Source organism: Mustela erminea, chromosome 6 (assembly GCF_009829155.1).
Source record: "Mustela erminea isolate mMusErm1 chromosome 6, mMusErm1.Pri, whole genome shotgun sequence".
Taxonomy (NCBI): domain Eukaryota; kingdom Metazoa; phylum Chordata; class Mammalia; order Carnivora; family Mustelidae; genus Mustela; species Mustela erminea.
In genome coordinates this window covers 118079068-118096113 of record NC_045619.1, presented here as the reverse complement: position 1 = coordinate 118096113, position 17046 = coordinate 118079068, and the positions used below count along the sequence as shown (strand labels likewise).

Below are 17046 nucleotides of genomic sequence, written 5' to 3'. Positions count from 1 at the left end.
CTGACACGCTATTATGAATGTAAAGCATATTGACTGTGCTCTGGAAAGGAGAACACGAGGACGAGCTGGAGGAGCGCGGGCAGGTCCCCAGCTGAGGCGTTGCTGGACGCAGACCTCAGTGACAGGCAGGGTCAGAGGGTCCCCCACACCGCACACACATCCTCTCACTGAAAGTGAGATGTTGCAGGTGGCCCGGCCACGCCTTTGATTCAGTTTGATGAAACAGTTTTGACACGGAGAAACAGGCAGGTGGCAAAATCAGGCTGGGATGAGTACCTTGTCCTGACTTTTCTTTATTCCCACTGCCAGATCTCTCTGTTTGCTCAGCTCCACTTTGTAAGGGTGCTGGGGGCTAGCAGACCTCTAAGCCGGACCTTCTCTCGAAGAGTCCTGCCTCTGACTTTGGGACACACTTGAATTTGGTGGGCATTTGAACCAGAAGAGATGAGCTCACCCAGGACTCGTGTGAAGATTGAGGGGGATTTGACCTGGGAATTGAACCCAGGGGAACGCTTTGCATCTCCCCGCCCCCCTGCTCACTCATTCGTGGATTCTTCCATCCATTCATGAAGACTTTTGCCCCGGCCATGTAGGCTGAGCTTAACAGAAATGAGCATGCGACACTGTTCCTGCTTCCAGGAGGTGGTCATTCTTGGAAAGACAGATGTGAACAAAGATGAAAGTATTGGGGGGTGGGGGGCAAGCACGTCAGGAGAGGGTACCTCCCTGAGCAGAGCCAGCCATGGAGCCACCGGGGCAGCAGGGCAGGCACCAGAGGGAGGAGTGTGAGATGGCGACAGCTGTGTGCACGGGGGTCAGCACGCAGGGTCCCCAGCGAGAAGTGATCTGGGCAGTAGACAAAGAGCAAGAGGCCTGGGGGCTGCAGGAGCAGATGTGTAGAGCTGAGCCGGGCCATCAAGAGCCAAAGCAGGTGGGAGCAGAGAGACCCCTTCTCCCTCCTGCTCTTGAACCCGCCAGAACCTCCCCCCGCCCCAGCCCTGGCCATCTCTTAGGGGTGGGCTTGTAGACCTGCCCTAGCAGAAGGGCAGACCCAGGCCATTCCCTGCCTCCTGGCCGATGACCAGGGCTCCCGTCCATCCCGCTGGGATCCAAGAGCACTTGACTCAGTCCACCTGCTTTCACTTTCTTGAACGTGTTTTTCTGAACACAATTCCTTCCTCTCATCTTACAGGTCTGCAGGAGGCTGTTTTCGCTTTACCTAGATGGGGACTGACTTTGCATTTCTTAGGCAGTTTGGCTTTTACATCAAGACAAAATGTCCATGCAGAGCTGCTAATGTCTAATATTAGCATGTGTTTAAAACCTAACAAAATACTGCCTCCAAAATTTCTGGCCAGATTCACCTATGACAACATCTAAGGCCTCTCCCAGAAGGAATATACCACCAGTTGTGAGAAGAGGCTTTATAAAGTCTGCTCTGAGCAACAGAGGCGGTGCACGTTGCCTTGTCCTGGGCCTCATCAGAAGCTAAACCAGGAAACATTTCACGTGAGCTGCATTTCTTTCAGTGGCCCTTCTGTGCAGGACCATACGGCAAATTCCTTCTCTGGTGTACTTCTAGGGAAGGAAGTGTGTGGGACCTTGGCCAGCTCCCTGAACCTGCTGATGAACTTGCCTGGGTGACTGCATCAAGTCTGCTGGTGGCTGGAGCTAGTTTATCTCCTGTGCCCCATCCTCTGCCTTGGCCTCTGTCATCTACATGTTCTTAATGCCCCCGATTTTACACCATTTAAAATATTATAAGCCTCCTCCAGACCTGAAAATGGTGGTGGGTGGAGGTAGGTGGTAAATAATAAAATAATATTTTTGATCTGAGAACGAGGATATTACAAACGCACAATTTATCTTTGGACCCTGCGGCACATCATCTGCTCTCATCCACTTAATTAGCACGAGGAAGGGGGGCGGGCTGCGGTGCCTTTGGCATCGCTGCTTGTCTGACTTTAATGAAACTGCTTTTCAGGAACAAATATTTTTCAGCCAAGTTGCTCTTCGCCTCCCGGGACACCCGTACCTGCACTTTTTCGTCGCTCCTACCCCCCGGGGAGGACCGTTTTAATCATATTGAAAATGACATCATCAGCAGAGCTCAGTCTCTCTCTCCAGCATGTACCAGCCAGCAGTTTACAGGAGTGATGGGGAAAGGATCCACAGGGAGGAGGCTCAGGGAACTTCCAAATTAAAATGCTGACAAACAAGGGAAAGCCAGTGCCTTGTCTCCAAGCATCACACCGGAGCTGGAGAGACGCTTCTTTTTCTTCTAGCTGATAAGTGTCATGTTAGCCCTGGAGAAGCTGGAGGCAGGGACAGATGGGATGGGGTCAAGTAGGCAGGTAAATGGAGGCCGGTGTTACTGAGTGGACACAGGGAGCGGAGAAGGTGTACTATTTAGGGCAAGTCTCCCCAGGTAAGTTGCATTCTGCCGGAAGTCGTCTGCTTTCTGGTCTCCTTACTGCATAGCGATGGTTTATTCATGGTTCCTGATATGAAGGGTGTGGCAGTTCAATCAGAAAGAGGATTGAGATTCTGATCAGAGCGGGTTTGTTGGCGACCTGATGAGAAGTTCGGTAATTTTTGTGGGGATTCAGTGACTGGTCAGAGGAGAAGAGGGGAGCCTGCTTTTCTCAGGCACCTTTCATGCACCAGGCACTTTCGAAACAATCATGTCTTGAGCCTCACGACTACTCTGAGATAGATACTGCTGTCCCCATGTTTCAAAGAGAAAGTAAATGCCGAGCAGCCACACGCGCAGGGTAAACTGTGTTTCCAAACCCTGTGGTCTGACTACAAGCCCACTGCCCAGATATCACGAAGGAACACTTAACTTTACCCCCTGCAGACTCCCTCCCCCCACCCTGCTAGAAAGCAGGTCACCTTGTTTGAAGGCCAGCCATGCCGGAGGCAGAGGACAGCAGGTGCCGCCTCTCCTCTCCATGACACTAGAAAGGTAGCAGATCAATTCCCTGTCCCTGCAAATGGCTCTACCTCTACTATTCCTCTCTGCCCCGTGGCCATATAGTGCCTTCGCTCACAACCCTCCTAAGAGCTCCAAGCTCCTGCTGACTATAAAAGTGATGGTTAGAATGACTGAAGCTGGCCCGAGACTTCGCACCACGCAGAGCACCAACCTCAAAGATCCAGTCCCACGCACTCGTGAACGTCACTCTTCTCCATACTTCCCTGAGCATCAAGCAAAGTGAATAGGTCCGTGTGATATGTCACAAAACTGGGTCCTGGTACCATTTGGCCGACTAGAAAAGTTAACTAATCTGCCCACTGGTCCTCGAGAAAACTCACTCCGTCTTCCAGTGAATGTATGGACAGTTTACACCCCAAATGGTGATTTTTCACCCACAGTAGGACCAGAGGGGGTCATGATGGAACTGTAGAGCAGGCTTCTTTTTAAAGGAATAACAATACAAGTGGTAGACATGATGCTTACATGAAGCTTGAATCCCAGGAACCTCGGCACCCCACTCTTTGCGAGAAAATACCTCAGAGTTGGGAGTGCATACTTGACAGCCCTCTCCGGTACAGCCAAGCTGATGACTGTGTGTCTTTTTGTGTTTTCGCCTCCATGAAACAGTTATCATTTCATTACTGCAAAGAGGCTGCCGAGGAGAGCCACCCTGGAAGAACAGCCCTTGTGACATTGCCGTGAGCGGGCTGGCGTCGGGGGGGTTACGATGCGGATCAGCAGGCGCTCCCTAATGAACACCTGCCCGCCCGCCTGGAGTCCCAAGGGGGGGCAGAGCCTGAATAAAGCGGGCTCCCCAAGGCCGGCTGGCAGAAGCACTTTGCATTTCTGGAGGAGCAGTAATTATGTACGCCTGTCAAAGCCTTCCCATTGGGCATCATTCAAATGCATGGATGAGAAAGACTCAGCTCCCCAGACGGATAGCAGCCCCAACTTTTCTGAGCCTGAGACCAGGCTGTCTCTCAGCGACATGTGGAAGAAACCATGTGGAAGTAAGAGGAAGAGAACAAGGGAATAAAGTAGTATTGTAGAAAGAAGGCTATCTGGGCAGTACCCAGAGGTGGAAGGGCCAACCGGGAAGCCAAGACGGCTGTTCTCGGAGTCCCCATCTCCATGCTCAGTGGCAGAGGCTGTTGGCAGGAGAGGGAATGGGGAGGAGGGGGAGGGAGGCCATTACAGGAGCCCGCTGTGACCTAGTTGGCATCAGGGAGAAGTCAGGGTAGGAGGAAGAGGGGCACCGAAATAGGGGTTAGGAGCACGGACGTGAAGCATCCCTTCTTGGGATTACAGGTCATGTTGCCAAAGTCCATATCATGGCATCCTGTTGAAACCAGGCAACTCGGTCACATCTGAGCTTGTGCTAGCTGGCCCCAGCTAGCTCGGTGCAGCAACACCATCTCTGCCTGGCGGATCTGTGCTGGAGAGAGTGTGTGGGTGTCCTCTCCAGTGTTCTGCTTCCCTGCCAGGCTGCTGTTAACAGTCAGCCACGCGACCCTTAGGTCTGTCCCTGTCTGCCACTGAGAAACCTGCATGAGGCACGGGCTGTGTGTCGGCCAGTGTGCTGGGGGGCAGGGTACACTGTTTCATAAAACCCGATCCCTGCCCTTTAGGAACTTCTCGTCTGGCAAAATTCTATTGCATTTGGAAAAAGCCGCGCAGTCCTCTCCTGATTGCACTGTTACTTGCTGGATCCCTGCCCAGTCGTTAAAGCCAAAGCTTTGGAGTCACTCACAGACGTAAGCTCTGCATGTACCCTGTGCCCTTGGGGGGACTGTGACCTTGGGCACACTAACACTTGTAAGCCCCTGTGTCCTCCTCCAGAAACTTCTGCAGGATTGTTTAGAAGATTAAATTAGATGATATAAATGAAGCTTGCAGCCCAGAACCTGGCAGTGGGGAGGCCTGACATTAGGACAGTGCTGGGGTGTTGGGGAAACAAGCAGCAGGAGGGAAAGCCGGGAAGAAGCTAGGAAGCCTGGACAGGAGCATAGTGTGCAAATGACCACTTTCTGTCTGCTGGGACACCCCTTGTCATTTTCTGCTTCCTGCTTCAGAACTTTGCAGCCATTCCTGAAAGAACCTGTGCAGTCCCTACTACACAGAATCGTGGAAGGGCCCAAGGGCTGCACTAGGTGCTTGGACCCCAGCCCTATCTCCTCCATCCTTGGACCTTGGACCTCCTCCACCCCGTGACCCTTCATCTCCTCCCCTCGAAGTTGAGTGGGTTGCCTAAATGGTCTCTCGGGCTCTGTATATGAGCCAGCATTCCAGAGTGACTTGCACGCCCTTGCCGTAGGAATAAGATCTGCTGGTTACTAGTGGTTGGTAGATGGCCAGTTACTCCTCTCTGGGCCTCAGCTTCCTCCTCCCATCAAGTCAGGGTGATGCTGGCATCTACTTCCTGGGCCGCCAATGTGGACTGACGCATTCATTTGTATAAAGTCCCTCGGGCAGTGACCGGGTAGAGGCCACATCCGTAAATAGCTGTACTTCTGCAGCTTTGTGGACAAGTTGTACCCGCTGGTCATTCCTAAACTGGAGGTACAGCATTTGTCTCGTGTCCTCTTGTGGGTTGGGGTTCAGGCTGGATGGGGACCTCTGAACAGATAGATGTTTTCCCTGGCAGGACCCACTTAAGGATCCTGGGGGTGGGGGGGCTGGAAGTCCCCAGGCCCATTGTTCTTCACATCAACCTGCCTAAAGGAGGTGACCTCCCTTTGCCCCTGTCCCAGAGCCCAGGGCCGTGCTCAGCGGGCAGGAAGGGAGCTAGTCTCCTAGGCTAATCAGCCAGAGCATCAGGAGGGTGACTGGGAAGGGGAGTGTTGCCAGACCCTTGTCCCCATGCAGAATGACTTTCTGCTTTCTCTCCCCGTGGAAGATGACATGCTTTGTCTCCATCACTGGTGCCCTCTCCCCAAGAATAATGGACAGCCAACAAGCACTTGGCTAGCTTATTACAGAGCACCCCCCCCCCCCAGGGCAGGGGGAGGGCGGGAGACAGACTCCCAGCTGCTCAGGAACACAGTAACAGGCAGGGTCTTCAAAGGGGCAGCGAGCTCAGACTTCATGTATTGGGACCTGCCCCTTCTGTACCCTTCTCTCCCTCTAGGTTTCCAGAGGACTTGGACAGAAAGGGCAGACTGTGTTGCATTGTGCTCTTCTGTCACCAACCTGGCAGTGGCCCCTCTTGCAGGGCAGAGAGTCACCCTTTCTTGGGACCAGAGTGCCATGGGGGGGCGGGGCTGGCCAGTGGGGTGGAGCCAGCCCTGGTGGCCCAGTGGTCCCTGTGCACCTGCACTGCAGGAGAAGCAAATTGTCCAAAAATGGCCTTGGGAAGGATGGGAGGGGGGCGGAGGGATTAGTTTTCGGTCCCTGGGCCCTTGGTTCCTTCGGAAGCACAGATGGGAGTCATTTGATGTTTTAATTCTTTTTAATGCAGTTAATTCAGGGGTGGCAATTTCCTTGATTTAGAATCTGCGAGATGCCACAAGGGAACAATGACCGGGAAGGGTTTGAGGGGAGAGTCCCTCGTGATGAAACCCACTGTGCCATTGACTGACCCAGAGTCAGCTCTGAGACAGAGGCTTCCCTACCTGGACGTTCCTGTATGGCTTCCTTGCCCCAAAAGTCCCCAGGTACTGTAAAGAGAGAATTCAAATACTAATGAAAGGCTTTGACCTGAGATCCCAAGTTACTCACGCCTCAACCAACCAACCTACCATTGTGGAGTTTCCTGCTGTTAGGAGTTCTGTGTCAGGCACTGTGGAGGGATACCAGATCTAGGGGGTTGTAGTCTGAGCGTGTGTATTTGCTTCCTGAGGCTCCATAACAAATCACCACAGACTTGGTGGCTTACAGTTATGGAAACATTTTCTCACAGCTCTGGAAGGCAGAGCTGGGACCAGGCTGTTGGCGGGGCCCGTGCTTCCTCCTGAGGCATGAGAGGAAAATCCATCCCTCCCTTGCCTCTTTCAGCCTGCCAGTGGTTGCCAGCGTCCCTTGATGCCTTTGTCACTTCAGTCTTGTCCCTGTCTTCACCTGGCCTTCTGTGGTGTGTGTGTCTCTGTGTCAAAAATCCCTCTGCCTCTGTCCTGTAAGGATCCATGTGATTCATTTAGGGCCAACTGGATGATTCAGGATAAACTCTTCCTCTCAGGAATCTTAGTCACATCTTTTATAATGTAGGGTAATACAGGTTCCAGGGATTAGGATGTGGACATAACTTCTGAGGGCCATCATTTAGCCTACTATTGGGTGAACAAATCATGTCACAAAAAATTCGCCATGTCTCTACAGCATTAGCCAAAACATGGAAGCAACTCAAGTGTCCATCAGCAGGTGAAATGGGTAAACAAAACGTGGTCTATACAGACAATGGAGTGTTACTGAGCCTTGAAAAGGAAGGATCTTTTGACACCTACTAGGAATGGATGAACCTTGGGGATATTATGCTAAATGAAATAAGCCAGACACAAAAGGAGAAAGACTATATAATTGCACTTATACAAGTTACCTGGGGTGGTTAGACACATAGGGACAGAAAGCAGAATGGTGCCCATCAGGGGTTAGGGAATGGAAAAGGGGGAGTTGTTTAATGGGTGCAGAGTTTCTGTTTTATAAGAGGAAATGTTCTGGAGATTGGTTGCACAACGATGTGAATATGCTTAATGATATTGAACTGTATACTTAAAAATTGCTAAGGTGGTAGATTTTATGTTATGAGCATTTTACTACAATTTAAATTTTTTAAAAGATTTATTTATTTCATATAGAGAGAGGGGCGGGTAGGGGTGCAGAGGGAGAGAATCTTCAAGCAGACTCCCCACTGAGTTCAGAGCCCAATGTCAGGCTCAATCCCACCACCCATGAGATCACGACCTGAGCTGGAACCAAGAGTCCGACACTTAACCAGCTGAGCCACCCAGGCACCCTTCTATTTAAGATTGTTTTAATCAAAATAAATTCGCTACAACACAAGAACATGCTAAGGGTGATTGAGGTACATGTGGCAAATGTTATAGAGATTCAGAGTTAAAAGACCATTTGGACGTGGCAAGGTCAGGAGGGCTTCCTGGAAGAAGTGGGCCTTGAACAGGGATAAATTTAAATGGGAAGAGGAAGGTGAGAGCATGCTGTGGGCAAAAGTTTGGAATTAAAATTGAGATTGGTGTTTCCTTTATGCCAAAACAAAAAGGTTGAACAGAGATGAGTACTTGTATGGGGAACTGGGCGGAGTGAGGTTGCGTGGGTTAACTGGACCTAGATTCAAAGAGAGGCCTGAGATACCAGGCTGGCATTTATAAGCTGACATCATTTAGAAGATTCTCCTAATAATTCTGAGGTGAGGTCATGAGAATCTGGAGTAAACACAGGAGAGCCTTGATTTGTGCGGGCCACTGTCCAAGCACTTTGTGCAGCTCAGTATTAGTTCATTTAATCCTCAGAACAGCCCTGAGAGGTAGGTGTAGTCATCACCTTCATTTTGCAGCTGAGGAGACTGAGGCCCAGAGAGGTTGGGTAAGCTGCCCAAAATTATATAAGAAACTCACTAGATTTAAGAGATCAAGGGGTGGGGGGGGGAAGCAGAATGATTGTAAAGCTTTTGAGAATAGGTGCATAGACCTTGAGAAGGTTGGGTACTGTTAGGGAAGGAAGAAACAACATGTAATGATGACATAAAGGTGGAGGTCTTAAGGCAGGAATCCAGTTCATGCACCCACCTGGCCATTTTAGACATGGGCACTTTTAGGTTCAGGTTGGACAGTTTGTCCAAGAGCATCCATCTGGGATGTACCAATGTTAAGTTTAAAGTGGGGGAAGGATATGTGTGAGTGATGGTAAAATATCACGTGGGAAACTGGAGAGGAGCCAGGGTGCCACTGGTCATCTGATTCCTTTCCCTGCGCTCTGCCAGAGCAGCTCACGGTGGTCATCTGGAGGGATCATTACCGGGGGACATTGCCTAGAGCAGTCCATAGCCCTCCCTCTGTGGGAAGTGTTCTTCTGATCAGGTCCCACCTTAGAAGGCAGATCAGGCATGAAACAGGGTCTATTCTGGAAGCCTGTGGTGTGCTGGGTATGAGCACATTTCCCGCTGGAATAGTCCAGAGCCCTGGGGAACTCAAATCTGGGTGGTAGGGCCACACTGCAAGGCCAAAGAGCTACTCTGCCCTTTTCCCCGAAGAATATGACCAAAACCCAGATTTCTAAGCTCTGTAAGCCCCAGCAAGGCCATCCTGCTAGCATCTTATGCAGCTCCCATCAGGCAGCACATTTCGAGTGGGACATTTATAAAGAGATTCTTTTTGTCAAATAGAAGGATGAATAAAAACTTAGGATAAGTGGAAAAAGAATCTGAGAAGAGAAAAGAAAATGAAAAGGCAGAGCCATTGAGCAAGGGTAGTTAATTACAGGCCAGGAGAAAATCAGTCTGAAATGTACTGTCCTCGTGGGCCCAAGACAGTGCCCGTGACCCAGAACAGGCTGCTTCTGACCTGAGACGCACACAGCTTACCCAGTGTGTCCTGTAGAACCTGACTAGGCCACCGGCTGCCTTTCTGGCCTTGATCCCAGCCTGGTCCCTGCAAAGCCTCACAAATGTTTATAGCACAAGTAACCAGCAAACTATAATCAGCAAGATTCTGTAAACATCCCTTCAAAGCACATAATGGCTTAAAGCTTTCTGCTTACCCAGCAACTTTCTCTAAATGAGTTTAAGAAATGTTCGGAACAATGTAGTTCATTAATCACAAGCGTGTCAAGGTGGGATATTGTCTCCGTTTGCAAGATCAGGAAATCACAGAGCTGATGCCTTAAGTAGTTTTTAAACCAACCATACAGAGAATTAAAGAGTCACTGAGACGGTGCCTGAATCAATCAGGATAGGCTAGGATGGGCTGTGATGACAAACAACCCCGTACGTCACAGTGGCTTAACTGCTCACACTACACATCCATCAGGCCAGTGAGAGCAGAGCCCTCCCTCCCAGCGATGGGCAGCAACCTGCTGGGCTGTCGCCACTCACCGTGACAGTGGCAGAGAGAGTGTGGCTTTTCAAGGCACACGAGATTCAGGAGTTGTAACCTCAGCATCTTCTGCATCTGCTCTCTTCCCCTTCAGTGCCTTTATTTCCCTATTTGTAAATTGCACGTAATAAATTTAGGCTTTTCTTCATTGAGAGTGATGCGTGCGACCCATCATAACCGTCGTATAAAGCAATGGGACTGACGTTTTTCATTTTTTAACCGAAGATAAACATTCAGATAGGTACAATCGTGTACAAGGGTTCATTTGAGATGATAGTTTATTCTGGTGCTGCTGCTGTTGCCTGGTCGATGAGTCACCAAGAAATTTCGTTTTCTTACTATAGACAGCGTTGTGGTTACAGGCTAAATCACAGGGCTCTGTCACCACAGAGAAGCCAAAAGTCCATCTCTCCGAGGCTCCCGGAGTCGCATCCATTATTCTGGTGATTTCTTCAGCATGTCGAGTCAGTTCTTAAGCTCTGCAGACTCAGAAACATGATTTTTCATTCTCGGGGGAAGACTCCTATTACCCAAGTTCAAAGTACCGAAGTGTAAATCCGTACTGGGAGTGACCTGGCTTCGGGTGAGTGGCATCGCCCCCACCCGGACGGGGCCCTCAGGGCACATGATCTCTGACCTCCCACCCAGGAAGGAGAGTCAGCAGGGGCAGGATGGCAGAGGGGGGATGTGCGTGGCCTGTGAGTCTGGCCTGACTTTATCTGGAATCCTGGATTTGCTGTGAGAACGAGGACTGCCTTTCCATCTCCAAGCCTCAAAATCTCCACTGGCAAAGGAATGATAGAATCTTATTCTAGATGGTAAGGCGATGGCACCCCAGAGGGCTCAGCACCACGCCTGGGGTGTATCAGGGCCTCAGTGAGTTCTTCAGAAAGCGCGGCGTTAGGAAAGTTACACAGAGGCGCATTTCCTATGACCAGATGAAGTAGCCTCCTGCCTCCACGTCTGTCCTTGTGAGAGGTCTTACCGCTGGGGCCCTGGTGTCCGAGGCCTCTTGGCTAAGACCCCATTTGCTTCCCCTCATCCCTCAGCCCCCACACGTCTTCCACTCCCTCCACTCCTTCCACAGAGTGAATAACTAGACCAGCCCTGACAGTGATTCTTTCCCTTTGTGGGTAAGTTTATGTGTCTCTGATCAATCCCATTGAGATGCTGGCTTTAACACTGAATCTTCAAGCGAAGGAAATCTGATTTCTGTCATTTCCAATTTGGGGCCAGAAACCTCACCATAAACCCCAAGAACCCACAGTAATTACCTAATAGTCACACCTCATTTTATAAAACCAGTTTGACCACCTCCTCCTCCCCGTCTTGTCTCCAATCCCTATACTTAACTTTAAGTGACTTTTGCCACTTGGAAAAAAGGGATCAAATCCATTCTGAGTGCAAAAAATTTATCACAAGTGAGGATTGCTTTTACAAATATGACCCGAGCTTTACAAGCAACTCAAAAGATTATCTAAAACATTTTAAGAATTAGCAAGCACCATAGGAATACTGTGACTACTTGAAAAGCAATGGCCATCATTTGGATAGATAAAGTATGGCGCATTGAGATTTAAAAGTCGGCCATACCTACCTGACATTCGGTCACAACATCTGCATTAAATGCTGTGTTTCAGGGCAGCCAGGGACCTCCTGGGGGCGGGGACAGGCCAAGAGGTGGGGCTGAGCCCGCAGCAAACGTGGCCTGCACCCCCTCCCTTGGATCTATGCACCCCCTCCCTTGGATCTACTTTGTAATTGATTGGTGACATCCTGAGCTGAGCCACGTTTACCCCACCGCAACCCCCCATGGTAGGCTACCTACCGTTTGGAAGGTGGGTCTTAGAGAAAATCTCAAATTCCCTGTTGGTAACAGGGATTACATATTCACTTTTTCCCGTTTTAGCTTGAGCAGAAGTATAGAATATTAAATGGTGTTAGTTTATCGAGACCAATTCCCCTGTTGATTTCTGGCTTCCAGGGAGGGGTCACTCTGCCCTACCTTCAAACCCAGTCCTGTCATTTCCAGTTGTTTTTATTGGTAAACAGATGGCCATGGAGGCCCAGAGGCTGCTACCCTATGAGCCCAGGAGTGATACAGCAAAGGAAACTGTCTGCTTTGGCTTTTTAAAATGAGCATAAACTAGTAGTTTGTGCCCCTGATAAGCACTCCTTTTTTTCCCCCTAAAATTTTATGTATTTGACAGAGAGAGATACAGCGAGAGAGGGAACACAAACAGAGAGAGTGGGAGAGGGGGAAGCAGGCTTCCTGCTGAGCAGGGAACCTGATGCAGGGCTCGTTCCCAGGGACCTGGGATCTTGACCTGAGCCAAAGGCAGATGCCTTATGGCTGAGCCACCCAGGTGCCCCTGATAAGCACTCCTTATCGGCAGGTGCTATGTGCCACTCATTTCTCTGTGTCTTGCAATATTGGCTCCTTGCCCTGCCCAGATTAGATGGTCAGTAAATATTTGTTGAATTAAAGGGAAATGTACCTGAATTAGTCCCTTCGGGCTGCCATTACAAAATACCACAGCCTGGGGGGCTTGAGCAATAGAAATTTATTTTCTCACAGTTTTGCAGGCTGCAAGTTCGAGACCAGGGTGCCTACATGGTTAGGTTCTCATGAGGGCCCTCTTCCTGGCTTGCAGACAGCCACCTTGGCGCCATGTCCTTACATGGTGGAGAGAGAGAGTGATCTCTTTGATGTCTTGTCTCGTAGGGTCACTGATCCCGTTCGTGACAGCCCTGCCCTTGTGACTTCATCTAACCCTAATTCCCCTTCTAAAGGTCCCATCTCCAAATGCCGCCACAGTAGGGATTAGGGCCTACTGGGTGGCTCAGTCAATTTGAACAACTGCCTCTGGCTTGGATCATGATCTCGGGTTCCTGCGATTGAGCCCCACATCAAGGCTCCTGGCTCAGTGGGGAGTCTGCTTCTCCCTTTCCCTCACCCAGCTCATTCTGTCTCTCTCAAATAAATTAATTTTTAAAAAATTTTAAAAAAAGAAAGGAGACTGTCCTGTAACTCTTGTCCTGTAACATATCTCATCCATTCTCCTAACAGGGTAACCACTCGAATAGGAAACATACTCAGGAAGGTATATGGATGTGCACAGATGCACACTAACGTTCACACACACAGAAGCAATATACAAATCTTTCTCTTCTGGAACCTTTGTTTTTGCTCTGAGCTTGGAGACCTAGCAAGTACAGTGGAATACTGTAGTTATCGTAAGGACAATATGTTTGTGGATACTTGACCTGGAAGCTGGCTTAGAAATAACTACTCGCGTTAGCTCCGTGTGTCCCGCAGATGGCCCCACTCCACCGCCCGGCCTTCTGTGGCCGCCTCGCCTGTGATTGGCAAAGGTGAACGATGTGTTACCAGTATAGACCTCGACAGTGATTTCGTGCCTAAACCCCTGGCATACTCCTTTAGATTGGCAGAGGTGTTTTAGAAAAGAGTTTATGATAAAAACACTCTCACATTAAGATTGTTCTTCTCCTAAAATCTTTAAAACAAAAAATATTTGGGGCTGCTCCTGGTGGCTCAGTCCATTAACATCTGCCTTCAGCTCGGGTCATGATCCCAAGGGTCCTGGGATCAAGCCCCTCGATGGGATCTCCACTCAGCGGGGACTCTGCTTCTCCTTCCCCCTCCGCCCGCCTCTCTGCCTACTTGTGATCTCTTTCTTTGTCAAATAAATAAAATCTTTAAAAAGGAGGGGGGTGTGCCTGGGTAGCTCAGTGGGTTAAAGCCTCTGATTTCGGCTCAGGTCATGATCCCAGGGTCTTGGAATCAGCAGAGAGCCTGCTTCCTCCTCCTCTCTCTCTCTCTCTCTCTTTCTCTCTGCCTGCTTGTGATCTCTGTCAAATAAATAAATAAAATCTTATTTAAAAAAAAAAAAAAAGGCTGTTCTCCTTTGGAAAGGCAACTGGAGAGTGAATTTGTAATTCTCAAATTCCTGTCCCAAGGTTCTTTGGCTTTAATTTTAACATTCCTAGAGGAGGGTACCTTTAATGTTTGTATTCAGAATTATGGAGTGGGAGTGAGGATTCAAATCCCAGTCCCAACACTTGCCTATTAATCTCTGGTTCCCTGTTCTGGCCCATACAACAGAGTAAGTAGCAGGTGCACGTCCTGGGGCCGTGAGGAGGAGCAGAGATGCTGGGGTCTGTAACGTGCGTAGAACAGGGTGTGACATGCAGCACACACTATGCGAATATATGTCACATGTGTATCCATAAAAATATATTCCTATAAGGCATCTTCCTGGTGGTGCAGCATAAAATGTTCTCCTGTGTGGAGAAGAAGAGCTAGATGGTTTGACAGCCCTGCCAAACACAGCAGGTACCATTTGTTCTAGAGCAAACTACCGGGCAAACAAGGCGGAAGGTCTCCGCCCGTTCATGGCCCTGTGCTTGGCTTTTTGCTCGGTGGCTTCCTCGTCGTCTACTCCTGTTGGTTTTACAAAAACCATTCATGTCCCTGAGTTTTGAGGTATCCCATTTAAAAATTCTATCTACCTGAGATTGTCTTAGGAAGAGTCCCCTCTGCTCACTTGTTCTTTTTCCGCCTTACTCTTCCTCCAGCCCAAGCTTTTGGCCAAGGAGCTGCTGGACCTCGTGGCCTCTCACTTCAATCTGAAGGAAAAGGAATACTTTGGAATAGCCTTCACAGATGAGACGTAAGTGCTTCCATGGGCCCTCCAAACCTGCAGGGAGAACGAGACCCTGACATTGTGCTGTCCCAGCTGTCAGCAGGGCAGTCAGCAGCGGGCCGCTTGGGTCATGTGCTACGGGGTCAGCCCGAGTTCATCGTCCGAATTTCAAAGACCTTGTGATCGTGACTGGAACAGCCAAAGGATATAATTAGGGGGATGCTAATATAAAATTATTAGGTAAACTGGTTCTTACAATCAAGCAGATTCGTGTTCAGAACTGAAATGTTTATTTTTTTTTTTTAAAGTGGATTGTGTATGGGTTTGTTTTCTATTAAAGTTAAATGAAAACTTCTGGAAATTAAATATTTCTCTCCAATGGTAGAATAACAATAACAGGAAATGAATTTGATGATAAACTCAAAATGAAAAGTATTTGTGCAGTTTCACTGTCTTGGCTGAAATAGAATATAAAAATCGAAAATTTGTATCATTCTTCTGATGAAGAATACATTTGTTTTCAGTGGTTTTCAATTTGGCTCTATAAAGTGGCATTTTGCAACCCAGGCAAGGAATATCTTTGCTAAAATTTCAATTTCCTTCTTAATATACTGTTATCAAAAGAACACATTGAACACCTGCGCAGATTCCTAGATAAGATACAAAAAGGAAGTGTTTCACAATTTTTTTCCTTTGTGTATACTACTCCATCTCTCTCTTTCCAAATGTTTAGAATTACAGATGTGATTTCCTAGGATATTAACAAAGAAGGGTTAGGCCGGACAAGACAGTTCGGGGGTTGAGGGGGGCCATGTCCCCTCCATTAAGATGGTGCCATCAAGGCAGGACAAGCTCAGACACAAGGACAGGAGGCGCCCACATCAGGCAGTAGGAGGGGTTGTCAGATGTACCTGCCCACGGGCGCACTTTGCCTCAGGAGTTGCAAGTTGGCAGAGTGGCCGTCTGATTGATTGTCTGAATCAGTACAGTGTGAGTAAAAGGGCAGGTAAATGAGTGCTGTCTTAGATGAACTGGAACATTTGCTCTCTGAATTAGCAACATTTCAAGTGGTGGCGTGATCAGGTTGCAGGCGTGGAGAACAGAGCTCCAGCTTCCTCAGGAAAGCCGGGAGGGGCCGGGTCAGCCTTGGGAACTGGTCAGAAAGGAGAGCAGGAGAGTTGCCCTGGTCTAGAATGATCACTGTGCCTGCAAGGAGGACCAGCGAGCATGGCTGGGAGCTGGAGGACCCTGGTGGGAAGGAGCCAGCATAGAAAGAAAACAAATGCTTTAAAATAAATACACATCGCAACTACTTTCACAAATGCAGGTGTTCTACCCTTTACCCTGAGAATCACGGTTAAACCCCCTAAATTGCTAGTCATACATTTCACTAATTAGAGGGAAACCAGAAGTTTCAATTAATCATATCCCATTGTTCACATTGCCCGAGTATGTTTACTCTTGTAAAAGATCCGTGTACCCTGCATGAGCCCCAATTAGACTTCCCTTTGGAATAAACAAGAATCAAAGAAGAGGCATGTTGTCCCTGGCCAGTGAGGAAGAAATACGGGTGCTGAATTTGCACATGTCTGTCTGAACAGCACAGGCCACAAGGAATCGGCTGTAAGGTAGAAAGTCACTTTCTGGGGCACCTTGTGGCTCAGTCGGTGAGGTGTCTGACTCAGTCTGAGCTCAGGTCTTTATCTTAGGTTCAAGAGTTCGAGCCCCACCTTGGGGTCCGTGCTGGTATGGAACCTACTTAAAAACAAAAAAACAAGGATGCCTGGGTGTCTCAGTTGGTTAAGCATCTGCCTTTGGCTCAGGTCATGATCCCAGGGTCCTGGGATTGAGTCCCTCGTTGGGCTCCTTTCTCAGTGGGGAGCCTGCTTCTCCCTCTCCCTGTGCCTGTCATTCCCCCTGCCTGGGCATGCATGCTCTCTCTCTGACAAATGAATACATAAAATCTTTAAAAACAAAATAAAACCAAAAGACCCAGCCTGTGTGCTGTGGGTCTTAGTGCTCCTGGTTCTCTGGGCTGGCCAGGTAAGTGTGGGGGCAAGTCACAGGGAGGATGTGAGCCATCCTCTGGCAGAATCCAGGGAAAGCATGGCCGCCACCGTCCCCTTCCCCCCAGTCTGGGCGGGAGGATCCGTCCAGCAAGTGTCAGAGTGGCAGGCAGCTGGCGGGGGCTCAGTGGGCAAGGGTTGCAGCTGCCAGATGGGCCTGACACACGGTGACCTGGCTAGTGTCAGGGGCCTCGTGGAAAACCAGGGCCCCCAAGGGACTAGGCCAAGGAGACAGAAACAAAGGGGAGGCCATGACTCAGGGCACAATCAGTTGTGGCCTGACAACACCT

General features: G+C 49.3%; 1 protein-coding gene across 10 annotated transcripts in view; it reads left to right on the top strand.

Moving 5' to 3' along the window:
* Positions 1-17046, top strand: part of FRMD4A (FERM domain containing 4A) — a 608721-nt gene that overhangs the window by 444570 nt on the left and 147105 nt on the right. For all 10 annotated transcript variants that reach the window (XM_032349452.1, XM_032349459.1, XM_032349456.1 and 7 more), the window contains one exon: positions 14623-14717. In XM_032349452.1, the coding sequence (XP_032205343.1) occupies positions 14623-14717 (95 nt within the window). The remainder of the gene's footprint in view (positions 1-14622; positions 14718-17046) is intronic.